Raw genomic sequence first — 26,815 nt, forward strand, 5'->3', positions numbered from 1 at the left:
GTGTTCATAAATGTTTGACCCAGTAGTCAACAGTCTCCCCGTCGTGCTGACCGCATTGCCAAAACTTGTATCTTCCAAATACCTTGTTGCTTCGGGGCTCACATTATGTATGGAACATCTAGACTAACTGTTCCCAATGGTCATGATCCTCAGAAAATATGAAGTTATTATTGAATATCCTGCGCTTCCACGCCAGTAAAGGGCAGCAAAATGGCAACTTGCGTTTTTCTTGACTTTTGGACAAGCTCTGCAGCAGTGTGATACATTCGGAAAAGCTGCTCCCAGCACCTCCACTTGTCCACCACATTCCCCGTTGCATAGGGGAAAGTTTCCAGTGGCTTAAACATGTTCATTTTTCCCAATTACTTTGGTTCATGGCTTCAGGACTTCTGACACCATGTAGTGACCATAAGCAGGAACCAGACGCCATCACCGTACCAGGTCTCACTGATGTTTTATTAAATCTTGCGAAAGTAAGAAAAAGAACAACAATAATAATAGCAACAGAAATCTTGCCCGGGATCATGACATATGATCCGGTATCAACACAGTGAACAGCTGTCTTGAAGACCTGGAAGGAAGGATGAGATTTAAGAGGATGTGGAAGTTGGTTCCACAGGCAGAAAAAAACGAATGTGTGGAGGTGAACAACGATCCTGGATTTAGGTAGTAGCTGGACCCTCGATTTTAGTCATATATAGGTATACAGTGATCCTAGATTCAGTAGATTTAGGATCGTGTGAGCCCTGCAGAAACCTGGGGGTGAGGGATGGAGGTGGGGACAAAGCATGGAAATAGCAGAGGGTGCAAGACCAGAAAGGAGATGGTAGAAGACAGAGAGACCACCAACCTGTCTGTGATAGCGAAGTGATAGACCCATCGGCTCAGCTTAATCGCGGGAGATTCCAATAATCTTCAAGATGCGAGGCAGGGCATCCAGCCCAGAGGAGAGAGCAGTACTCCATAAAGGTGCACATGAAGGCCTTGTACATCGACAGGAGTTCAGGTTTGCCAAAGAAGGATTTGGTATGACATGGGATGCCCAGTTGGCATCTGGCTTTGGAGGCCAACTTTGAAATGTCGTTTGCCCAAGAAAGATCATGGCTGATAGTGAGACCCAGGAGTTTGAATGACTGAACTTCCTCAAGAGGATTGTTGAGAATGTGGATTGGAGGGTTTGCCAGACGGACCTTTCAGAGAGAGACAGATATTGAGAGTGCGAGATTTGTCAGGATTGAAAGACATATTCCAGGTATTTGACAAGCTGGTGATTTTTTTTCAAGATCTGAAGAGAGGGAAGAAGCTGCAGCCTTCCTGTCTGAAGGATGAGGGATGTCACAGCAGAGAGTGGAGTCATCAGCCAATAGATAAAGAGGATTTTCCAGAGAGTCAGAGAGATCACTGTTTTAGATCAAAAATAGGACTGGGCCCAGAGCACTGCATTGGGCCACTGTGGAGTTGGCAGGGAGAGGAGATGAAAGAATTCGGTTGAGTCACTCATTGGCTACGAGGATAGAGGAATTCAGGAAGCTATGTGTGGAGTTGGCCTCGGATGCCATAGTCAGAGAGTTTGGAGAGTAAGGCTGCCTTCGTAATCACGTCCCTTCGATACGGTCTGGCACCCCACTCTGCTCAGCAAACTCTCCTCCTATGGTATCTATGGAAATCTCCACGCATGGCTTGCAGACTTCCTCTCTGGTCATAGTCAATGTGTGGCCCTGAATGGATTTCTCTCATCGCCCCTTCCTGTTCAGGCTGGAGTTCCCCAAGGTAGTGTTCTGGGCCCTGTACTTTTTCTGGTCTTCATCAATGATCTCTCCGACGATCTGGAAAATCCTCTCTATATCTTTGCTGATGACTCCACTCTCTGCCGCTCCGTGCCTCATCCCTCAGATCGGCAGTCTGCAGCCTCCTCACTCACTGCTGACCTGGACAAAATCACAGACTGGTCAAACAAGTGGAACATGTCTTTCAATCCTGACAAATCTCACACTCTTACAATGTCTCTCCGAAAAGATCATCAGGAAAACTCTCCCATCTACTTTCAGAACAACCCTCTCCAAGAAGTTCTGTCACTCAAGCTTTTGAGTCTCACTATCTGCCATGATCTTTCCTGGGAAAACCACATTTCCAAGCTGGCCTCCAAAGCCAGTCGCCGACTGGGCATCCTCCGTCGTGCGAAGTCCTTCCTTGGCACACCTGAGCTCCACACCACATACAAGGCTTTCATCCGCAGCTCAATGGAATCCCCTCTGGGCTCTCCCCTCTGGGCTGGTGCTCCTGCCTCACACCTAGCTCGTCTGCACAGTGTTGAAACCAAAGCTTTCAGAATCATTGGAATCTCCTGCGACGAAGCTGATCGCGAGGGCCTTTCACTCACTCACCGCAGGCAGGTAAGGTGGTCTTTCTGTCTTCTACCGACACCTATCAGGCCTAGCTCCCCCAGCTCTGTCTGTGCTCTATCTCCCCAATATTCCTACAGGTCGCACAAGATCTGCCAGCAACCCTCTTTTGGTGAAATTGCCAAAATCAAGACTCTCTGCTCAGACAGAGACAGAGACAGAGCTCAAAATCAAGACTCTCTGCCTGGTGTTGGCTTAGTGGTTAGGGTGCCGGTTTGGGATCCTAGGATCCTGGGTTTGAATCCCGGTCGATCGCTGAATTAACGCCAGGGGGGTTGACTCGGCCTGTCATCCTTCCGAGATCGGCAAATTGAGTACCAGCTTGCTGGGATGAATGATCACGGTGTGTACCCCGATTTAGAATAGGTACACCGTATCCCTGCGCATCGTATGAGCGTGACCAAGGGTTGGCGTCAGGAAGGGCATCCGGCCATAAAAAAAACATTGCCTCAAACAGGGAACCATGATTGTCATGGGGACCGCAAGGCTAACCCCCGCTCTAGCGGGGAAAATGGCCTTAAAACGATAATTCATTCATATATTCTGCTCACCTGCACTCTTTCATTCCTCCCTACTTCCGCCTCTGGAACAAACTCCCTCACTCTCTTCAATCCCACTCCTCCCTCCAGGTCTATAAAACAGCTGTTCACCACCATCTCTTATCTTCCCCCATCCAAAACCTTGATCTTTTCTACCCCCGTTAATTCACCCCAGATCCACTTTTCTGAAATACCGACTTCTTTCCTAGAAGTCCTAGCAGTGCCCATGTGTTTTATACCTCTCGCACCCCCCACACCCCCAACCCCCTTACCATGCCTCCTCCCCCCAAGCCCTCTCCCTCCCACAGATCTCCCGATGTCCCTGTTCTCTCCTGTTGTACGTGTGTGCTTCCCTCTCTCTCCCCATCTTGTCTCCCGCTCCCTTTATTGTATGTTTTGTGTGTCCGTTTTTTTTTGTGATCAATGTTAGCTCTTACACAAGCCTCAATCTTGTATACAAAAAAATGCAAAAAAAAAAAAATGCACGACTTCAGGCTATCGAAAGCACGAGAAATATCCAGAAAGACGGCCCTGATCGCATGCCTGACATAGAAGGCCTCCATCCATTGTTGGGAGAGTTGAAGCAGCATGTCCAAGGTGGGGTGGCCAGGTCTAAATCTGAATGGATGATCTGGGATTAGGCTGTTGGAGAAAAGAAAGGATTTAATGTCAACTGTGATGATGGATTCCATAACCTTGCTGATAATTGGAAGAAGGCTAATAGGTCTGTAGTTAAGGGGATTGTTTTTGGGTGAAAATAGAGTGAACAGGGTAAGATGAATATTTAATAAAGGGTACGGTGAACCACACCCGAGTCGAAAAGGGCACAGAGAGAAAGCACAAGAGCAGCAGAGCAGGTTTCTGGGCACGTGAACTGATGCCGTCCGAACTAGAAGCAGAGTCTCGGATTGAAAGAAACTTCTCCATCTTCTCAGGTGCAAAAGCCAGAAAGTCCAGGAGCAGTTGGGTGCAACAGGAAATGTAGACAACAACAACAACATGCATTTTAAGGCCATGTTCCCTGCTAGAGCGGGGGTTAGCCTTGCGGTCCCCATGACAATCTTCTCCATTTTGCCCTATTTTCTGCATCTCTCCTTGTTAACCCCCTTGCCCGCATTTCTTCTTCCACCATCTTTAGCCAAGTCTTTCTCGGTCTTCCCAATCCTCTACTTCCTTCTACATTAACTTCCATCAATCTTCTCAACCAGTCACTTTCATACTTCCTCAATACATGACCAAACCATCTCAACCTGTTCCTCTTCACAGCATCAATCACAGGCAATATTCCCATCATCTTTCGCAATTCATCATTTGTCTTCCTCTCTCTCAACGATACTCCGCACATCCATCGAACCATTCGCATTTCCACCCTTTCCAGCCTTCGTTGCTGCTCTACGTTCATTACCCATGTCTCGCTCCCATAAATCATAACACTTCTCACACATGCAGCATACACCTTTCCCTTCAGCTTCAGCGACACTCTCCTCCTCATCAGCACGCCACTCAGTTCCCGAAACTTCTTCCATGCACATCTCACTCGAGCAACCGTTGCCGAGTCTGATCCACCTTCTCCATTCAGCATGTCTCCGAGGTAGCAAAATGTTTTCACACCTTCCAGCTTCACGCCGTCTCCAAGATCCAACTCAACATTTCCTCCATCTGCAGCTCCCTCTGTGCACACCTTACATTTGAATGTAGCTGCCACACTGGTTAATGACCCTCTCAGACCACTACATTTTTGATGAACCCACTCAGCACACATTGTACATTGAATGGAGTTCAGTCCGACACCCTTCCTGCACACAGCACACGGCCACTTCCCAGTTCTTTCCACCTCACCACATGCTTTACCACTTGCCATCACCTTTGTCTTTCCGATATTCACCTTCAGACCTTTTGTCTCCATACATTCCTTCCACTTGTTCATCTTTTCCTTCAGTCCATCCATACTTTCCGCAATCAACACCAGATCATCTGCATACAACAACTCCCACGGTAAACCCTCCTTTACGGTCTGAGCCAGCACCTCCATCACAGCTACAAATAGTAGTGGACTTAGTACCGACCCCTGATGCACTCCCACCTTCACCTCAAACTCACCACTGTTCCCGTCCTTCGTCCTTACAGCTGTGCGTGCTCTTTTGTACATTTCCATCACTACTCTGATCAACCATTCCTCCACTCCTAACTTCCTCAATGCCCATGTCAATACTTTGCGTGGAACCCTATCGAATGCTTTCTCCAGATCAACAAACCCAAAAAACAACTTCTTCCTCTTATCCATGTACTTCTCCTGCAACTGCCTCACAATGAAAAGCGCATCTGTCGTTCCTCTTCCTGGCATAAATCCAAACTGCATTTCGTCGATCTTCACTTTCTTCCTTATCCTCCTCTCCAACACCCTTTCCAATACCTTCATTCCATGCTCCAATAACTTTATCGCTCGGTACGAGCCACACTCCAGAGGGTCACCTTTCCCCTTGTATAGAGGGACGAGGGTACTCAGTTCCCAATCCACTGGAATGCGGCCTTCTTTCACCACCAGATTACAGATCTCTGTCATTCTCTTCACACCCCAACTTCCTGCTGCCTTCAACATATCGCCCACAACTCCCGTCGGCCCTCCCGCTTTTCCACTCTTCATTGCTTTTATCGCTTCCTCAACTTCCTTCTCAGTTATCTTCTCTGCCGGTCCTAAAACTGGGTTACTCTCTATGTTGCCATCCCATTCATTCTCTGTATTCAACAGCATTTCCATATATCTTTTCCATCTTCCGTTAATTCCATCTGGGTCGACAACGATTTGTCCCACTTCATCCTTCAAGCAACTCACCCCCATCACATCACACCTCTCTTTCGCTATGTGCTTTGCAATCCTGAATACTGCTTTCTGACCCTCTTCCGAATCCAAGCGTTCTCCGAACATTTTCCTACATGCCTCCTGCGCCTTTGCTACCTCTTTCTTTGCAGCCTTCCTGGCTGCCTTATAACTTTCATGCTCTGCTGTTTCTGCTCCCGTACCCTTCGCCTTCTGCCACTCTTTGAACTTCTTCCTCTTCTCGTCAATCCTCTTTCCAACCTCAACATCCCACCACCATGTTTCTGAGTGCCTCGGTGGTCCTTTTGTCCATCCACATACCTCACCAACGGCTCCCAACAGACTAGCTTTCATTGACATCCAACCACTTTCAAGCTCAACCACATAATCCTCTACCCTACTCAGCCTCTCTTTTAATGCCTCCCTTACTGTCACCTCTTTCAACCTCCACACCTTCATTCTCGGTTGGTACTTCACCCGCCGAGCTCTTCTCGCACCTTTCACCCTTATGTCGCAGACAACCAAGTGGTGCTGTGAAACAGCCTCCTCCCCCGGGATCACCTTTGTGTCCCGGAGGTGCCCCCTATCTCGCCGACGCACCATCAGGTAGTCAACGGTTGTCGTCGACCCACCTGACGTGTATGTAACAAGCTTATTGTCCTCTTTCTGGAACTGAGTATTACAAATCAACAAATCAGCTCCATCAGCAAACTCCAAAATCCTTTCACCTTCTCCATTTCTCACACCATATCCGTAACCCCCATGAACTAGCTCAAAACCATCCATACTCCTTCCCACATGTCCATTCAGGTCTCCTCCCATCACAACAACTTCCTCATCTTTCACGTTTTCCATCAGCTTCTCTATCGCACACCAGAACTTGTCCTTCTCTTCATCGCTTCGACCAACCTGCGGAGCATATCCCGAGATGACGTTCACCAAGAGCTTTCCAATCATCATTTTCACCAGCATCAACCTATCACTCACTCTAGTCACACTCACCACACTGTCTACAAACTCCTCAGAAAACAGGACACTAACACCATTCACGCCCTCCGGGCACCCTTGCCACACAAACTTGTATTTCTGTCCCTGCCTACCCTTCACCATTCTCACACCACTTCCCTTCCATCTCGTCTCTTGCACACAACATATGTCTACTCTTCTTCTGACCAATACTTCCACCACTTCACCTGATCTCCCTGTCATTGTCCCCACATTCCATGTCCCAAACCTCAGAAACTGATCTCCACTTTGGGCTGCACCCTGCCCATATGTACTTGTGATTGTCATGGTTCTCTTTTTGAGGCAATGTTTTTATGGCCGGATGCCCTTCCTGACGCCAACCCTCTTAGTCGTCTCTTACGACACGCAGGGATACGGTGTACCTATTCTGACCAGGGTACACACTGGGAAACGTTTAAAACATGTAAATTCTGGGGGGGGGGGGGGGGGGGCGTCAGCATCACGGCTGCGGTTTAAACATATTCCAACAATATCCAAACAGAACGATGAAAAAACAATCCGGGAAAAGTCTCCAAGCGGGAACGCACATCCTTCTGTGTAGGAAATGTAGGATGGGTACTAAAAGAACCAGGATTTAGAAACAAACACAGAATTGAGGCATTCGGCCTTCTCATGAGCCTCGTCGGCTGTGGTTCCATTTGAAGAGGTCGGGGGCGGGTTAAGGGGAGCATACACCAGAGGCAGACTTGACAAGGCACCACTGGATTTCGAATGAGGGAGACAAGTTTGAAAGTTTATTTTTAATATCGGACAGATGTTGTGTTCTGGCTCTCCTCAGGATGGACACACACTTGTTGGGGACTTTTTGGAATGCACTGAGATTGCCTTTGGTTGAATTTGCCTTCTAGGAGGAGAATGCAAGTTGATGTAAGGCAACTGCCTCACCACAGGATTGAGTGTACCAATGGCAGGAGGACGAGTAAGATACTGAAGATAAGATGGGATTAATCTGTGCATGAGAGACAGAGGAGGTTTCTGTCCCAGACTGAGTTAATATCAGTGGCAGATTGATTTGGGAGACCAGTCTTGAAGTGTGATGGCTGCTTGCAGTCCCTGCCAATCAGCTTGAGTGAACTGCCAGACTCACGGACATTCCCAGAGAGAGACGTTGTCTCTCACGAACATGTAATCAGATGAACCAATTGGAGCAGAGGAAGAGCAGGAGACATTTACAGGGAAGTTTGTCATCACCAAGTCCAGAAGGGAACATTTGCCATTGGGATACATCCGGGTTGGGAAGTTCACAGATGGAGTCAGTCCCATGGAGTCACAGAAGTTCTTTGCTGAATTGTCATGGCTGGTGAGAGAGGTACCCACACCCAGCCAGTCATGGTGACAATTTAAATCACCACATATGAGGAAGAGAGTGTTGGGATGAGTGGTTAAAAGTTGGTCCATGTTGTCTGAGAGAGAGAGAGAGAGAGAGAGAGAGAGAGATGTTGTAGTATTAAGTTTCAAATGCAAACTTCGAAACATGTCAGGAGACGACGATGGTTCACGAGCGAGCGGTATTCAATGACGAAGGACGGACTATAACCGAAACAGGCCCGGACAGGCCAGGCCCGGAAATGTCAAAACAAAGGTTACTGACCTTGAAATGAGATAGAAAATAATGGTCCGAGAGCTAGGTGGATTTTATTTGACATGGAAACTACAAAAGCTTTGTCATGCTGGTGTGGTACAGGTAGTTTACCTGACCCCAGAAAGCCAATTCTTAAGTGCAGCTAGCGGTGGGTGGGGTAGGGGGCGCCACTCAAAGTACCCCCCAGATTGGTTTTATTTGACATAGAGACTACAAGACCAACTCATATGCCAAGTGGTAGGGTGATCTCCACTGACTACAAATCTGCAACTTAAGAAGAAAATTTCTGGTGGGGAGGTCACTTAAGAACAACATTAATTAGTGCTAATTAGGCCTTTATTTGACATATAAGCTACAAAACTGAAATCACATACAACATGTAGAGAATGGTCCCCTCATCAATAAACAACAACTTAAGAACAGAATATGTGGTGGTAAGGTCACTTAAGAAGAGGTCAAAGGTCACGGAATAGGGGTTTCCAGCTCTTAATTGCTGTTTGATTACAACATGCCACATGATACACACATGGCGTTGTCAATGAAACCTATATCAGCGGAGCCTGAAGTAAGATACATGAGAAGCAGAAATTTTTCCAATCTTACCACTTCCTTTGATTTCAATCAGCGAAAACATTTTAAAATGTACCTATTTGGCCCCCATGGCTATTTACACTGTTATTTGACATGTAAGGTACAAAACTGAAACCACATGGAAAATGTAGAGTACGGTCCCCTAATCAACGAGCACCACCTTAAGAATAAAATTTGTGCTTGGGAGGTCACTTAAGAACAGGTCAAAAATGCCAATTTTGACTGAATGACCTTTGAACTATAGTGGGGCGGCTTAGCCCAAATATTCAAAAGAATTGTGCATTTTGTGATACAAGCACCAAATTTGGCACACTAGTAGACTATCATATTATGAAAAGATCTGGATATTGGGCCATCTCAGATTCAGAGATTTGATTTTTGCAAGATTTGCAGATTTTGCAAGCTGAGATTGCAACGCCAGGGACGGCCGACTCCTTCCTACGAGCTGCCCACGTCACCCGCACAAGAAGAGCTCATCAAATCACTGCAGCGGCACTGCACATCCTGCAACACCGTGCGTATGAACGCCACTGTATGACATATGCTGATGATGCAGAAGACCTGCCTGAGTTCGAAGACTGGTGTCACCAGAGAGGAGAAGACATTCCCAACTTTCAGTACTGGGCAACTGTGCTGGAACTAGAGATGTTGGTACTGGTCTACGTGCGTTCTCTGCGGCAGGCTTCATTCACGACGTACCTTGATGCCCTGACGGAACTGGTCCCATGGTTCCATGCCTTAGACCACACACACTATGCCAGGTGGGTCCCTGTTCACCTGAGGGACACGGTTGCACTCCCAATGAAGCACCCAGATGTAGCCAGAGAATTCAGGGCTGGCAACTTCACTGTACAGAAGACGAAGAAGGTGTTCTCTTCGATCCGAATCGAATCGAAATCTTGCAAAAATCAAATCTCTGAATCTGAGATGGCCCAATATCCAGATCTTTTCATAATATGATAGTCTACTAGTGTACCAAATTTGGTGCTTGTATCACAAAATGCACAACAGGTTTGCTATGCTGCTACACTACTCGTTTTATTTGACATGTAAGCTACAAAACTGAAACCAGATTCAAAATGTATAGAGAATGGCCCCCTCATCAATAAACAACAAGTTAAGAAAAAAAATTGTGGTGCGGAGGTCACTTAAGAACAGGGGATTTAACCCTCTCAATCTGATTGGAAAGTTAAATGGCAACTACTGTACACTGTACATCGATAACACCTGGATAATTAAGTAGGCCTAAAACTCGAGCACAAAACACTCCTGCACAAGAACCAAACACTGAATGCATCCTTCGACGAATTCCTAGTGTTTAGAATGTTAGAAAACGTATTGGAAACTGTTTGCAGTGCCTTGTCCTCCTGTAAGTGTAACATACATTGTATCTGAGATTTGAAATTAAGAGTTACTGTTCGTCATCTTCATCGGATTGCAAAATGTCCTCATCAGAAGAGCAGGGTTCAAAGTTGTCATTATCCTCGGCATCAGTTTCAGTTTCTCCTTCATCAGGAACAAGAGATCCAGGTATCTGTGGTCCATCAAACCATATGACGTCGTAGGCTTGCCCTTGAACCTCCCAGCCATTTTCTGCAGTTGGCTGTTGACATATCATCTTTTTGTTGGCATCCGCCCACATTTTGGCAACAAATGATGCACGCTTGATTTGCTGGGAGACCTCGGCTTCACACGGTGGTATCATGGTTGCATCGATGCCCCGAAGGTTCTCAAGAGGATTCTTCGCTGTGGCCTTTGGTGCATATGTCTTCTGAAACACTTTATAGCATTGAGTGAAATTATAACACCAGTGCATTGAGTGAAAGTGCTTGAATTGGCTTGGCTCCATACATTCTTGCAGTGAAAGACATGATTACTTCCACTGAATCCAATCCCAAGTTGTCCGTTGCCATCTCTGCAAATGCGTCTTGAGCATCCTTATAACCCTCAAGAATTTTGAAGGGACGTTTCTTTCCTTTTTTGAAGAAGGCAGATGTGTAATCTGATACCGTAAATGCATGGAAGCCAGCTAGTGCTTGACAGAGTGGGGTTTCCAAGACTTTGCTAATTGCAGTGATGTCTATGAATCGCCTGTCATTCCTTCCCGATGTCCCAACATCCATCCAAATATGTGCTTTGAACTGCCTGCAGTGATACAGCAGAATGACGGCGACATCTGTATCTGATGCCCTGACTGCTATGTTCTTCGCATTTTCCTTGTCAATGTGACTAACATGAGTGCAGATCAAGGTGTCAGCTTCTTCATGATTGGTTTTCAAGGTCTCTACTTCTTCCTTCATGACTTTCCCATCATTCACGTAGAAAAGGTAGCATGCTCCAAGATACGAGAGATACACAAGTCGTCCTTGAATTATGTCTGCATATTGCTGGGCCTCCCATTCCATTGCCAGGAATTTTGGTAGCTGCTCTTTGAATGATCTTGACTTTAGACAATCCAAGATATTTCTCGGGCGGTGCTGTTCAGGTCCAGATATGGCGTATTCTTTCTTGTCTGTGTCATCCAGACCTCTTCTTGCTCTTTCACAGTCTTTTATTGATAGGACTGGATATGCGTCAAAGATGAGATGCACTCTTCCACGGGAGAGAGCGGTGACTTGTCTTAAAATGCCGGCTGCCAAGAAGGCTCCATACGTTCCTGGAATGTGGGGTGGAAGAACATGTAGCAGGAACATACCATCAACCACATAGGCATCAACTGAGCTTGGTGTGACAGAGGGAACTTTGCTCTCTAACAGCTCCAGAAGGCCACTCTTTTCCGTCTTGACCATACAACCGTCTGTGCTGCACATGGACAGTGGAACCGGTGTCAGTGGATATGAAAAGATATGTTTCAAATCAAGTTTTCTCTGACAAGCAATGACAACCAGGCGTCCCATAAGGTCACGAGTGCACACAAGTGATGCAACACGTTTGTCTCTGTTACGCTTATTTACTGTGCCATTTTCCGTGAAGGTTCTGAGCTTCTCCCTTTTGATTGGCCGTTCAAACCGATTTGGATCTTCAATGCAGGCATCAACAAATTCGTTGTATCTGGCTTGTCCTTTCTCCCGGATGGCCAGCAAACATGTCTTGATGGAATCTGTCGCTGCCTTACCAGTGCTGATGTTGTACAGCCTATCCGATATTTCAGTGTACTTAAATGGATTGCATGAGTCTTTTATCTGGTTTACAACCTTATGCAAATCGCTTGTGTCCCTTCTGATGCGAGCTGGGCGGAGTTCAGCTGTGATGTCTTCCGTTTGAGATAGTCCGGTCATTGCTAATGCCCTTGATATAATTGCTGCTCTGGTGGACTTGGTTAACATCCAGCGAAGACGTGCACTGAAGTTGTTTGTCATGGATGATATACCAGTCCGTCTGGATGCAGAATCGGCATTTACTGTCTGTTTCAGTGTAAGATCTACTGGGCATCTACTGAATGCCTTGTCAGTCCTTTTAACCGTAAAGACACCGTTTTCCAAGATAGAACGAAGTCCTGGGTGAGTACTGTCCATGTTTACCAAGTCCAACTGAAACTTCGTGAGCCACCGTGAGTAATTGACATGGTTTGTGGCGAAGAACAAGTGTATGATTGGTGTTAGTGCATGAGTGAACAGGTCCACGTCGTTTGTTCGAATTGCTCGCTCCAGAAGGTGGAAGTCGTGGATAAAGTCGATGTAAATCATCCAGAATTGGGCAGTTGGTCCATGTGTCCCTGATCGGGTTTGGACAGCATACTCCTTGTATGACGTGACACATCTTGTGAACGCAGAAGATGATTCTATTTGTGTCAATGTCTCTTCATCCTGTTTTGTTTGTAACCTTGAAAGTAAATCTTCAACTTCATCATTGCCTTCAAATGTCTCAAGGAATGCTTGGAAGTGTATTAGTTCAAATGCCAAGGCCAGTATCGGGTGCAACCGTTTGCATCTGTTGAAGTGCTTGCCACTCAGAAAATCATTCAGGGATCCAGCAGCTAGGACATCTGTGTCTCGCAGCATTTCTGGGCCACCAGATGCATCGATCAGTTTCCCTAGGGCTTTAAAGAAAGCCATTTCTATGTGGAATGGACCAAGCATGATGAAGACCTTGTCGAACCTGGGCGACTCGGTAACCTGAATCTGCATGGCAGGTTTGGCAGCATTGAGGTCATAGGTTACAACACCATACTGCTGACCGCACTCTTGCGCACAATTCTGTGTGGTGATTAGGGTATCCTGTATAACATCAAGCGACGTTATCGGCTTGTTCAAGTTTTTCATATACAAGACATTTTGTTCTGGAGTTGTGTCTGGGCATATCAAAGCATTGAATCCTACCCACATGGGAATGTTAGCCATCTGCAAGGCATGACATATCATCCATGCAAGGTCCTTGTCTAGAGCTAGCTTCCGATTAGCAGGCCGGTTGTCAACATCGGTGGTTTCACAATCAAATGTGCCCATTCGGGTTTTTTTAGGGTATGGCTCAAAGGGATGTTCCCGAACATGCAGTTTTCTCTTTCTTGATACTTTTTCTGGCTGTGATGTTGTTGGCGCAACTTGATTAACGGGTCTGCTTGTCCCTACCACATCTTTATTTTGATACAAGATACCCATTGTATCGTGAAGAGTGTCGGCTCCTGACAATGTCTCAGACAGTTCATCAAAATTGTCGAACGCCAAACCAAACACCTGATCAAGAAGGGTTCCCTCCGGACAGGTCTGCTCCGTACTCTGAATGGCATCTCCTAAGGATGTCTCCAGTGTCTCAATGGTGTGGTAATTGACAACATGGCCAAATCTGTTCAACATTTCAATCAGCTTCCTGCTACCAGTCATAGACTTGATTGCCATTCCGAGAATTATCTGTTTGGCTGGTTTTACTTTCCCCCTTTGAGTAACGAATAAGGCATCCTGGCTTGAGGACAAGGCACGACGTTTGAGTTTTGGAGTGTACAAGTTTTGATTGGGGCCCCCGTACAAGACCTGAAAGAAATCTATCAACATATCTGGGACAGTAACTTCACCCTCATACAGGTTTTGCAGAGTGGGAGGTTCAGGTATAGGTGTGATTTGTGCATGTTTGATTGCTTTACGCAAGAGTAAGGCAGCCTTATGAATGACAGCTTCAGGCGATGCTGCATAATCATAGGCTGTATGGATAAGGTGCTCACCTAAACCTGTGGGATAAAGAATGGCCCCTGCCTTTCTAGCCCTATCTTTACACTCTACCCTAATTATGTCACCAAATTTATTCTGTAAGTTTGTTGCCAAATTTCTGGCTGTAGAAATTGGAGTCTCACCGGCGTCTTCACAAAGCTCTTGGTACCGAGTGAAGATGGATGTAAGAAGTTCAGGCCTTTTGCCAAATATAACTGATTTCTCGATGTAAGCATATAAACCTAACAAAGAAATGCTACCTGCAATAGCAGTAGGCCTATGGAGAGACTGTGCATTGGAAAGGTAAGTACTTCTGCAACTGTGATGGTACCGAACCTCTTTACATCGAAAGTCTACACCAGAGATCAGTCCAAGAAGGCTGTTGTCCTTTTTATCAGCTGCAGCAGTTTTTATTTTTATCTCAGCTTCGAGAGTTTCACATTCACCAAGATGTTCTTCTCTACCACCCTTCTTCTTCCTAGCTTTCTTGCAAAACAGGCAAATGCGTGGGAAAATACCCGAGGTAGACGTTGACGGGGCAAAATCACATGATGAACGCAGGGTCTTCTCACTTGATGCATGTGTCTGGGTTTTTTCTGTTGTATTATCACTGGGCCATGGCAGTAAAGTTTTTGTAACAGTTCACGTGATAGCCATGGCTACTGTCGGATTCATCTGGCAGCGACTGAATTATCGTATAGTACTTGGATGTGACAAAATTTCGTTTTTGTCTCCTCCTTGCTGCTACATTGATGATGGATGACCAATGGTCTTCAGTGATGGGTGCGATGTTGCCAGTGGTCTCATCTGCTTTTCCCACATGGAGGATACACTTCCTGCCAGGGTCAGGAGCTACCCCGCTAGCATGCTCCATAATCAAGCATAGGCCTCACCTGAAATTTAAAAAATGACATATGTTAGTGGGTTCGAAAATCAACAAAAGTTGGGGGCATGTTGTTTCTTATGGAGAAAATGAAACATGGATCTCTGAAGGTTTTTGCATGTGTCGATTATAATGCTCCTATTATCAGATTGTGTGGAAATCAGAAACGCAAAACCTCTCTTTAAGGGCATTATAATGTAAATTAGATTAGGTATGTCGTTAATCGTTGACATGTCTGACAGGTCTAATAGTCCAAGATCTGGGTGGATTTTATTTGGCATGGAAACTACAAAAGCTTAGTCATGCTGGTGTAGTACAGCAGCTTACCTGACCCCAGAAAGCCAATTCTTAAGTGCAGCTAGCGGTGGGTGGGGTCCTTCAAATATTATTTCTCGGAATTTGGTGAATTATTTTCGAGTATGTTAGATGAGGAATCCTTGGAGTTTATAATTTACAGGAAATTGCTGGACAGGGAATTCCTCAAATATAATTTCTCGGAAATTGTTGAAGTATAGTTTGTACAGGCAATTCTAAGAAATTACTTGTAGTAATTTAGAAGAAATTTTACCTGTACTAATTTAGCAGAAATTGTTATAATAAATGTTACAGCTTTTACATTGTCTTCACAGTTTACAAGTTTCTCATGTAATTAAGTGCAGAAAACCCCTATTCCGTGACCTTTGACCTCTTCTTAAGTAACCTTACCACCACATATTCTGTTCTTAAGTTGTGGTTTATTGATGAGGGGACCATTCTCTACATGTTGTATGTGATTTCAGTTTTGTAGCTTATATGTCAAATAAAGGCCTAATTAGCACTAATTAATGTTGTTCTTAAGTGACCTCCCCACCAGAAATTTTCTTCTTAAGTTGCAGATTTGTAGTCAGTGGAGATCACCCTACCACTTGGCATATGAGTTGGTCTTGTAGTCTCTATGTCAAATAAAACCAATCTGGGGGGGGTACTTTGAGTGGCGCCCCCTACCCCACCCACCGCTAGCTGCACTTAAGAATTGGCTTTCTGGGGTCAGGTAAGCTACCTGTACCACACCAGCATGACAAAGCTTTTGTAGTTTCCATGTCAAATAAAATCCACCTAGCTCTCGTACCATAATGTATAATCAGTTATGAGGTTAGTTAGCTACACAACACAGAACATTCGGTGAAAAATGCAATGAAAAATAAATAAATAAATAAATAAATAAATAAAATGGGGGGAAAAAAATGAAAAATCGAGCTCCTTGGGGCTAGACACATGACATTGGCCTAACCAAATACCGAAACCCCTGTCAGATTCCACCAAACCCCTCGGAGAAGATGTAGCTTGAACTCGATTACCCCCTAAAAAGACATCTTTTTCGGGCGTGGCTCCGCCCACAATGGGCGCAATACGCCCACTCCAGGCAGGACCCAACTAGATCATGATATCAACCTCCCACCCAAGTTTCATCAAGATCGGATGATATCATCGGGTAGTTATGCTGCGTACAGACAGACACACACACAGACGCACACACATGACGAATATAGTGGTCACTTGATAACTCGTGAACCAATAGTTGTTTACGCAAAGTAAAATGTACTAACTTGAACGCAATTGATACATTTTCAGACTGCCCAGGTCATCAGCCTGGCTCAATTATTCTTAGAGGTTTTGACCTTTTAAACCCACAAGCTCTCCAAACAGTGGGTCCACAACCACTGTATTAGTCAGTGACAGATGTGTCTCACTCACTAATACTTGCCCAGGTTTCTAACAGTAACAGAGACATAAATAGTCATCGTTCCCTCATATAAACAATTGATTTTCCTTGTTGTGTTCAGTGTTCTCGTTGCTGGTTTACTCTCTCCCTCAATAACAATCTTTTGAATGATGGTTTGTGGTTTTCACCATGACATGTCCTCTCCCTCGTCCACTTACCCTCTCACTCAGCTTAATATAGGATCGAGGTTGCCCTGTTCAGACATCATTGGAAGGTCTCAGAGAGTGAGACTGAGAATGCGACGTCAATGAACCTCACATCTCATTTCCAGCATTCCTGAGAGATTGGAGGGTCAAAATAAACAAACTACCGCTCGTTCAACACCACGACGATCCCGCTGAGCTTACCTGGTCAAGAAAACGCACCTTCACCCAGCCGCTCCATGAGTCGCTGTCTCCTCGCAACGGATGCTCCGGAAACGTCACCACGCATAAACTACGTCATCTCGTAATTTTACATGACGTCGTTCCGTTTAAAAGATACGTCATATCGCTTCGAGTCTGTGAGAGTGAGCGCCAAGAGGTCGAAATGGATCGTGCGGTGTCAAGATCAAGTAAATAGGGTTTAAAAAATTCAGATTGTTAAAATAATTCCAACAAATCAGGACGTATAGTTGAGGAGACTTTGGATATACATTAATAAGAGCCAGCATTTTACAATTACCTACTCGTCGTGGTATATAGATTAGAGTAGATCTGAGACTGAGAACAACTTCCTCATTCACGCAACACCTCAGGAAGGGGTGTGGCTCAGTCTTTCGGTAAATGAATGGGTAATCCCTGAGAACATGTTCTCGAATTATTTTCGCCGTTTCAGCATAAAACGAATGACATGAAAACTAGATGGAGGAGGTCATTGGGCCCATCATGGCCGCGCCACACAAACACCGGACCAAACACAGTATATCCGTCAAAATGACGTCATTCCATCGGGGGTGAGGAGTCGAATGAGGGGAAGATGCTAAAATAAAATAGGGGAAATATATTAACTTTAATTGTAAACAATAATATTTCATTTTTATTATTATTAAAGGGAGGGGGAGGAGTGCCATCGCTAATTCAATGTTCCATCAAACAATGGAATATATCTTTCAATCCTGACAAATCTCACACTGTCTCTCCAAAAGATCCATCTGTCAAACCTCCCACTTCCTTTACAAACATCTTGTACAAGTTCAGTCATTCAAACCATTTTTGGCCTGATCATCTTTTTTTGGGCAAACCACATATATCGAGGGCCTGAAAAGCCAGTCGCCGACTGGGCGTCCTCCGTCAAATTCTTCCCTTGGCATTCCTGAACTTTTATCGACCTACAAGGCCTTCAACCACAGCTTAATGGAGTACTGCTCTCCCCTTTTGGCTGGCACCCCTGCCTCACCTAACTCAGCTTTTACACCAGGATCAACATCAAGGCCTTCAAAATCATTGGAATATCCCGTGATGAAGTTAAGTCTCTGTGCCCATCACTTTAACATCACAGATAAGTTGGTCATCTCTCCATCTTCTACCAACTTCTTTCTGGCATTGCACCTTCCATGCTCTACCCCTTCCCTCCCCAATGTTGCTGCAGGGCCCAGACAGTTTGCCAGTAACCCACTCATGCTCCCACTAGGCACTGAGCTTCAATTACACCCATCAAGTATCTACAATAACAAGCATTCTGAGTATTGCGCTGCAATACATGTCCCCTACCGGCTGTCTGTCGTCCAGAAAACTGTTGGGGAAATTACCAAGAGTTATTCACCCACAGGTTCTGAATCGTTCCCAATCGCTAATTACCTCAGGACGGGCTCACCTGTGATTCGCACTCGGGACTTCGATTTATACACCTTGCAGACAAGTCAGCAGAAGCACGAGAAAATAAGTTGTTGATAAAGAACCTTTCAAGTCGCTAAACATCAGCAATTTATTATATTTTCCGGTTCACGATCAATGATCGATGTGTATATATATGTTGCTCGGCTTGGCTCCGCCCCTCCGGAAAGCGCGCGCTGTCGCGCTTTTGACGTCCGCGAGACGAGGCCTTGGGCACGCGGTGCGGCTTGAGGAGAACTCCAGAATAAACAAGAGATATCCATTAAAAAAATATTTTCGTATAATTAACGATATCTGCCAAACCACGTGCCCCCATCGCAAATTCCAAAAGGAAATTTTAGTAGATTGACATGCTGAACAGATCTGTGAAGTTTCCCCTCGATTGGATCAAAAATTAGGGAGGAGCTCGGTTTTAAAGGTTCATGCTTAAAAACGTCATAACTCTGAAACCATGTGACGCATGACGTCATGCTCGCTGACTTTTTTGTTCGTCATGGGTAGGTGATTCTGCCTGCAAAGTTTGGCCTCGATCTGTTCAGCCGTTGCAGAGAAAAAGGGGTTTTCGTGTTTTCATGAAAACAATATGGCGGCCGAACCACGTGACCTGTGACGTCATAATTACCATTAAAATATTCTCCAAACAGAGTCCCTCCTATGGTGAAAATTTGATCTCAATCGGTCCAATTATTGCAGAGAAATTGGTTTTTAAAGGAAATTAAAACTTAAAATGGCACTGAGTTAAGGATCATCAGAATTATCAGAATTCCCAAAGTTCAAAGTGCCATAACTTTGTCAAAAATGATCGAAACGTCATGAAGTTCGAACTTGATCTGTAACTTATCATGAGGAAACCATGTGCCAAGTTTAAAATCTTTAGCGTTAAGCGTTTAGAAAAAAAAGTCCGGAAAACTGTTCTTTGCGTGACGGACTGACAGACTGACGGACTGACGGACAGAGGGATGGCGTGCAAACCTATAGTCCCCTCTGGTGTACACCGGTAGGAGACTAATAAGGGGCATTCAAAAAAATCTCGTGTGCATGCTGGACTACCCTTGTGTTCTCAGGAGGAACCAAGTAATGCTCTAGAAAGGTTCATATAAAGGGGTGCCCTACAGTCCTGCATTTCTTGGTTCCTCCTCAGAACACAATCCTCAGAACACTATTCAAACAGGAGGTTTAAGGTTTACTATGGGTAAAAACAAAAGGACAGGAGATGAATAAATAAAATAAAACTTGACCCAACAACAAAAAAATGGCGACCACCTTGGTTGTTCACCCTGGAGTGGATAAAAAGCTCACAATTTGTTGAGGTCTAAAGTGAAATCTCTCAGATCCCATTTTCCACACACACACTTCCCAACTACCGGTTCCATCGAGGATTCAACACTCGCAGCCTCTTGAAGAGAGACTCTCTACCAGGCCAGACTTCCGGTGTTTACTTCTTTCTCTGTTTAAGTACTGTGGTTATTTATTCATCAGATTTTTGTGCCTTCGATATGGTCTGGCACCCAGCTCTGCTCACCAAACTCTCCTCCTGTGGTATCCATGGAAATCTCCATGCATGGCTTGCGGACTTCTTCTCTGGTCATAGTCAACGTGTGGCCCTGAATGGATTTCTCTCATCTCCCCTTCCTGTTCAGGCTGGAGTTCCCCATGGTAGTGTTCTGGGCCCTGTGCTTTTTCTGGTCTTCATCAATGATCTCTCCGACTCTCTGGAAAATCCTATCTCTTTGCTGATGACTCCACTATCTGCCGCTCCATTCCTCATCCCTCAGATCGGCAGTCTGCAGCCTCCTCACTCTCTGCAGACCTGGACAAAATCACAGACTGGTCAAACAAGTGGAACATGTCTATCAATCCTGACAAATCTCACACTCTTACTATGTCTCTCCGAAAAGACCGAATGAACAACCCTCCCATCTACTTCCTCAACAATCCTCTCCAAGAAGTTCTGTCACTCAAGCTTTTGGGTCTCACTATCTGCTCTGATCTTTCTTGGGAAAACCACATTTCAAATCTGGCCTCCAAAGCCAGTCGCCGACTGGGCATCATCCATCGTGCAAAGTCCTTCCTTGACACACCTGAGCTCCTCACCACATACAAGGCTTTCATCCACAGCTCAATGAAATATCATTGGAATCTCCTGCGATTAAGCTAACTACGAGCGCCTTTCACTCACTCACCACAGGCAGGTTGGTGGTCTTTCTGTCTTCTATCGACTCCTCTCCGGCCTTGCTCCCCCAGCTCTCTCTGTGCTCTGTCCCCCAAATATTCCTACAGGTCGCAAAAGACCTGCCAGCAACCCTCTTATGGTTAAACTGCCAAAATCTAGGTTCTCTGCTCACCTTCACTCCCCTTTTCTCCCACCTCTGGAACAAACTCCCTCACTCTCTTCAATCCCACTCCTCCCTCCAGGTCTTTAAAACAGCTGTTCACCACCATCTCTTATCTTCACCCATCCAAAACCGTGATCTTTTCTACCCCCGCCAATTCACCCCAGATCCACTTTTTTGAAATTCCAACTTCTTTCCTGGAAGTCCTTGCAGTGTCCATATGTTTTATACCTCTCCCACCTCCACCCAAGCCCTCTCCCTCCCACAGGTCTCTCGATGTCCCTGCTCTCAAATGTTGTGGTTGTGTCCTTCCCCCTCTCTCCCCATATTGTCTACCGCTCCCCTTATTTTGTGTTTTCTGTGTCGTTTGACTTTTTGTTTGATTAATGTTAGCTCTTTCACGAGTCTCGATCTTGTATACAAAAAAAAAGATCTTCATGTGGGAATTCATATTTGTTCTGTCTTGCACATTTATTAAATTATTTACATTTCCTAAGCCGGTGTGCACATCAACTGTTCCTGCCAGCCTTCCCGCGCACACCGTTTCGGTGTAATTGGTAACCCCTGGGTAAATAAATGATGAATAACAGACGTGGTTTAGATAGGACGTCGGAGTGGAAAGCACATTCTCCGCTCAGGTGCGTTTTGGCACTAAGCTACCTTCAGTCTGGTCATTCGCAGAGTTAATACGGCAGGGGGAGTTCGCAGTAGGTATCATTCGCAGAGACAGGCTTAGTCAACCCACCTGTTATTTAAAGGCACAACAGGGATTCAAACCCAAGATCCCAAAATCTTAAGGCAGCCATCTTAACTATTAAGCCAACACCAGGCTGTTAAAGTGTAACATTTAATGGAGTGTTTACTTCGTGCATTCTTACCTGGACATGAACCGAAACGGCTTCCGCACTGGGTTGCATACCTTCATCTCATTGTGTGGTTTAAAACTGCAGATACCTCAGTTAACAGTAAAAGGTGAGATGTGATGGAAGCGTGCTGCTTGATGTTTTTTTAAATTGTTCACATTTCCTCGAAACTCATTACATGTTGCATACAAAACTAGAACGAGAACGGTAGAGCACGAACCTCCGCCTGGTGAACAGTTTATGTTTTGTATCCCACTGATAGGCCGGATCTGGATGCGGACCTGAACCAAAATCTAATCAACTTGTACTTGTCACCTAACCAACTCATCCACCAAGTTTAGTCATAACTCGTCCATAACTTTTGTTAATATCATGTTATATATCGCTTTTCGCCTGATCTCTCAATGGTGAAGATTCACTTAAAAATTAAATAATTCACATATCCGAATCCATATTCAGGTCTTCACCAAAATTGAACCGATTAGTCCTTGTCACACACTCAATCTGTCCACCAAGTTTCGTCCAAATCCGTCCATAACCTTTTGAGATATCCTGCTATATATCGTTTTTCGCCCTTTCGCTCAAAAATTAGCCATAGCCGGAACCGAATCTTCACCAAAATCGAATCCGAATCTTCATCAAAATCGTCATTGTCACATACGCTACATCTCTGCTAAATTTCGTACGAATCCGTCCACAACTTTTTGAGATATCTTGTTCACAGACAGACAGGGGTGAAAAGATAACCTCCATCCACCTTTTAGTCAGGTTCACGATGTAATTTCGTTGGAATTTTTGGGGGATTTGGAAAACTATATATTTTTGGAAACTATATTGTATAGTCAGTCAGAAAAGCAATGTTGCTATTTGCACAGACTCCTGTATGGCGGCCATCTTGGATTTTCAAAATTGCCGCCGTAGAACTAATTTTTTTCAATATCTCAGCTTCTAAATAACATAGAGCTTTGATTCTAACGGCTAAACATACATTTTCAAGGGCCCCGAATCCAATGGTAACAAGTTCGATAAGCTAGACATGACCATAGAGCTCCTATGTGGCGGCCATCTTGGATTTTTCAAACTGGCCGCCGTAAACAAGATGTTTCTCAATATCTCAGCTTCTAAACAACATAAAGCTTTGATTCTAACGGCTAAACATACATTTTCAAGGGCCCCGAATCCAATGGTAACAAGTTCGATAAGCTAGACATGACCATAGAGCTCCTATGTGGCGGCCATCTTGGATTTTTCAAACTGGCCGCCGTAAAACTGATGTAACTCACCTTCTAAAGAGCACAGAGCTTTGATTCATCATTGAGTAAAGTCATCATCATCCTCATCATCGCTTTCGTTCATCACATCTTGAGAGTCCTCATCATTTTGGCACTGGATGTCACACTGACAAAGGTCTGTACAAGCCAAGTTGTTTGTTCTGCAGGAACATCTAGATGAAGAACAGTCTGTTTTGTACTGACATCTAACCATTTGAATGATGGCCTTGGGGGCTGGAGGCTCCTCAGTTGTGGTTGGTTTCACTTGTCCATCCGTGTCTTTGTAAAAGCCGTTTTGCAGGGGATTCAGCTGAGGGTCCTGTTGAGCAATGCTTGCCTGACCCCACACTCTGGCTTGGATATGGACTCTAAGGATGTACTGCTTGAGAGCTCCAAGAGTAGGAGGAAGCCTGTCACTTTCTGCCATGCGTTTGCAAAAGAGATACCATCGTAGTTCGGGGATGCTGTCGATGTGGATGCCATTTGGAGAGTAAGCAGCGCATACAAAGTTAGCTAGTGTGGACAACATGTCCTCCATCACTTCAGTTGCATCTGAAAGCATTCGCACGGTGTCTATGACATCTTCACTTGCTTTGAGGTAGACATGCAGCCAGGTTGCTTTGCCTATTCGAGAGAACCTCCCAGTGTTGTCTGCCCCTGTGAAAGCATGAAAGGCTGGCAACGCCTTTGCTCTTTCGACCCCAAGAGCTGTCCACAGTGGCTCTATTTGAAGTTTTCCAGAGGCCATGGAAATGGATGTATTCCTCAGCAGTAGGTCATAGTTTGCTATGACTAGTACCAGGACATCTGTGTCGGGAGAGAAGAACACCAACTGCGTATCATGTGGGTTTCGCTGGGATGCCAGCACGGCCTGGTGGATCAACAGGGTGACAGCTTCTTCATGGTTGTTGTCCTCGAAGAGCAGGTCACTGTTGCTCCTAGTACGCCCTGAAGCAGACGTGATGATCAACTTGGATGAGTGACTGTTGTATTCTAGAGTTTTCGCTGCCAGATAGTCAGTCAGATCAGCCTTTGTTTTGTCATGAGAAAGGAATCTGCTCATTGGGATGTGTTTGATGTTGGTGTCATCTCTGACTTGATACTGTACTGCATCCTTTCCTTGCCTTCTTTTAGCCCTGGAAGCATTCTTCAGAGAATCGTTTTTGGACGTGTCAAAGACCAGTATGATCTCATCATAATCTTTTGTTAGAGACATGAGTCTGTCATTGAAGCATTCACCCAGATCGTTGACTTTCACTACAGTGGCTGGTTTCTTTGTCAGCTTATGCACAAGTACCATCCCATCCACCAGTGCAATCTTCCGACTTGGAGGTTTACTAGATGTGGATGCCATAGTTCTTGTGTCCATTGGATCTTCTTGTAGAACACTTGCAGCTGGTGTCTGCTGCTGATCTTCGGGGTGAATTTCTGCTCTTGCTAACTTGTCGAGGAGATGAATTAACTTCGACTTGTCAGTGCATGGAAGAATTGTCCCATCTGGAGCGAACAGTGCTCTTGGTGTCACAGTGAACTCGTAATGTCCGATGACATATTTCTGGTTGACGTCTGTTTGACTTGGCAAGGACCATGAGCCTTCCGTACAGTTCCTTAGTCTCCTTCAGATCCACAGTCCTGTCTCTGAGTTTCACTGTGGTTCTCTTGTTCCCAGACGTGAACATCTTGTTGTTCTCCTTCTTGACTGGTGCCCAGAGGCTAACATCTCCATTGATACGCTCCGACACGTAGTCTTCATACAACTTCTGACCAGTGACATCAATGTTCAAGATCTGTGGTACATACTCGTCTGGGATGTAAGCATTCGTTATCACATTGTGCAGCTCGTCACCTTCAGTGTCAAATGGATTCCCGTGACTCAGTATCGCAGCCTTGATCTTGTTGATTGCTTCATGCTCCCTCTCGACTGCACTTGGACCAAGGTCATGATGTTCTGTGATCTTGTCACCTTCCAGGCCAAACTGACTCTTGAAGTCTTTTGACAGGTGTGATAATTCTGGTGTAACCATGAAGAATCTCTGTCTAGCATTGGCATTGTTAGAGATGCCAATCAGTCCAGATATTGAGAAAAATCAAAGCTCCGTCTTATTTAGAAGATGAGATCCTGAGAAACATCAATTTTACGGCAGCCAGTTTGAAAAATCCAAGATGGCCGCCACATAGGAGCTCTATGGTCATGTCTAGCTTATCGAACTTGTTACCATTGGATTCGGGGCCCTTGAAAATGTATGTTTAGCCGTTAGAATCAAAGCTCTATGTTATTTAGAAGCTGAGATATTGAGAAAAATTAGTTATACGGCGGCCATTTTAAAAATCCAAGATGGCCGCCATACAGGAGTCTGTGCAAATAGCAACATTGGTTTTCTGACTGACTATACAATATTGTTTCCAAAAATATATAGTTTTCCAAATCCCCCAAAAAATCCAACGAAACTTTAAATCTGGACATACTGAACCTGACTATTTGGTGGTGGAGGTAATGAGCACCTTTCCAAAGGAGTCCCGATTTGATCATTTACAAGATTTTTTTGCCACAGTTCCTGTAACAGGCTGACTAGTTGCTGCAGAGTCTAAAACAGATGCCGGACAAGGGGTACGAGGAAAAGTGCAACAGTGCAGATAGGTGTCGCTGAGCCGTAAATGATAGAATCGTCACTTTACTTAGCAACTCTCGCAAGGCAATTTCACCTGCAGTTTCAGGAAGTTCAGAACCATTGGTTGTTCGAACACCGAATTGTTGCTCAAATGCAGGATTGTCACAAAGGCAATGGTCCCGATGGAGTTTTTCTCCCCAAGTCAGGGTGAAATGCACACCTTCGTTCAACGTGCCAATGTACAAGGTGACATGATGGCAAGAGTTTAAACTTTATTGGCAGTAATAGCCTGCAGGTATGACGACTTCCTCTTCACAGGACACATAACGGCAGCAGCCACATGTGGAACATGCATTGTCCAAAATGGTGGCGATTAAAAAGAATGTGCGCAAGCTTTAAGGATGTCGGTCTTGCTTTAAATGCAGAGCAGTTCTGTGCACTTCCTTTCTAAATAACGATCTAGAAAAAGTGCTAAAATAAAGTTTCTTTGTATTCACATGAAAGTTCAAATAGTTGACCTCAGAAAGCATTGCCATGACGCGGCCTTCTTAAAGCTACACAAGACGCCTTTTCCCACGACAAGACAAAGCATTGCAATTGGACAAACTATAGGACGACGACAAATTAGTAAAGTGACTGTGATACCGAAATTTCCTGAAGCTTATGGGGCATTTGGCTTAACCGTGTTGCCGAAGATACTTGTTGAGCAGGAGCATTTGTGTCGTGCAGAAGCAACAGCATTTTGGGCGCTATATTCGTCGCCCAGGATGCGAATTCAAGTGAGACCGGGAGAGCAATCAATGCGTCTCGACTCCGGCCACTGGAATGCAGTTCCTCCCTTCGGGCTTCTCAACATCTGACATTTAACTGCTGCGCCGAGTTCCAGGTCTCGGCGAGCGATCCACGCAGTCACAAGTAGATTTTCGTAAACTTCCGGGCCCCAAGACGTCGTACGGAGATGGGCATGATAGAAAAGTCCAGGATTCTCACTGAATGTTCCAGAATTCCAATTCCAAAACCAGGAAGTCCTTGTGACCAGGCAGAGGATCATTGTTGAAGGTGATGCAACGATTGCTCGCACCGTGGTACAGATCGCTGTCCAACCAAAGTCCGAAGACGCCGCTGTAAGAAAAAAAAGAATTGACAGGTGCACAGCAGCTGAGCATCTAAAATCATTTGTG

The 26,815-nt window shown here is 45.1% G+C and overlaps 2 protein-coding genes across 16 annotated transcripts in view; both read right to left on the reverse strand.

Annotated features, from left to right (window-relative positions):
* The window catches only part of AHI1 (Abelson helper integration site 1), a 136,155-nt gene extending 118,966 nt beyond the window's left edge, over positions 1 to 17,189 (reverse strand). For 10 of the 11 annotated variants that reach the window (XR_013624415.1, XR_013624414.1, XR_013624413.1 and 7 more), the window contains exon 1: positions 17,092 to 17,167. The gene's annotated coding sequence lies outside the window, so the exon portion shown is untranslated. Of the gene's footprint in view, positions 1 to 17,091 lie in introns of all 11 variants that reach the window. The other variant, XM_078783788.1, reaches the window with a different exon arrangement.
* Positions 17,190 to 25,891: 8,702 nt separating this feature from the next.
* The window catches only part of LOC137432978 (nuclear receptor coactivator 7), a 74,098-nt gene continuing 73,174 nt past the window's right edge, over positions 25,892 to 26,815 (reverse strand). For all 5 annotated transcript variants that reach the window (XM_078783783.1, XM_068125338.2, XM_068125337.2 and 2 more), the window contains one exon: positions 25,892 to 26,756. In XM_078783783.1, coding sequence (XP_078639909.1) covers positions 26,621 to 26,756 — 136 coding nt within the window. In that variant the 3' untranslated portion in view covers positions 25,892 to 26,620. The remainder of the gene's footprint in view (positions 26,757 to 26,815) is intronic.

The sequence above is a fragment of the Myxine glutinosa genome, chromosome 8, assembly GCF_964187855.1.
Source record: "Myxine glutinosa chromosome 8, kmMyxGlut1.1, whole genome shotgun sequence".
Taxonomy (NCBI): domain Eukaryota; kingdom Metazoa; phylum Chordata; class Myxini; order Myxiniformes; family Myxinidae; genus Myxine; species Myxine glutinosa.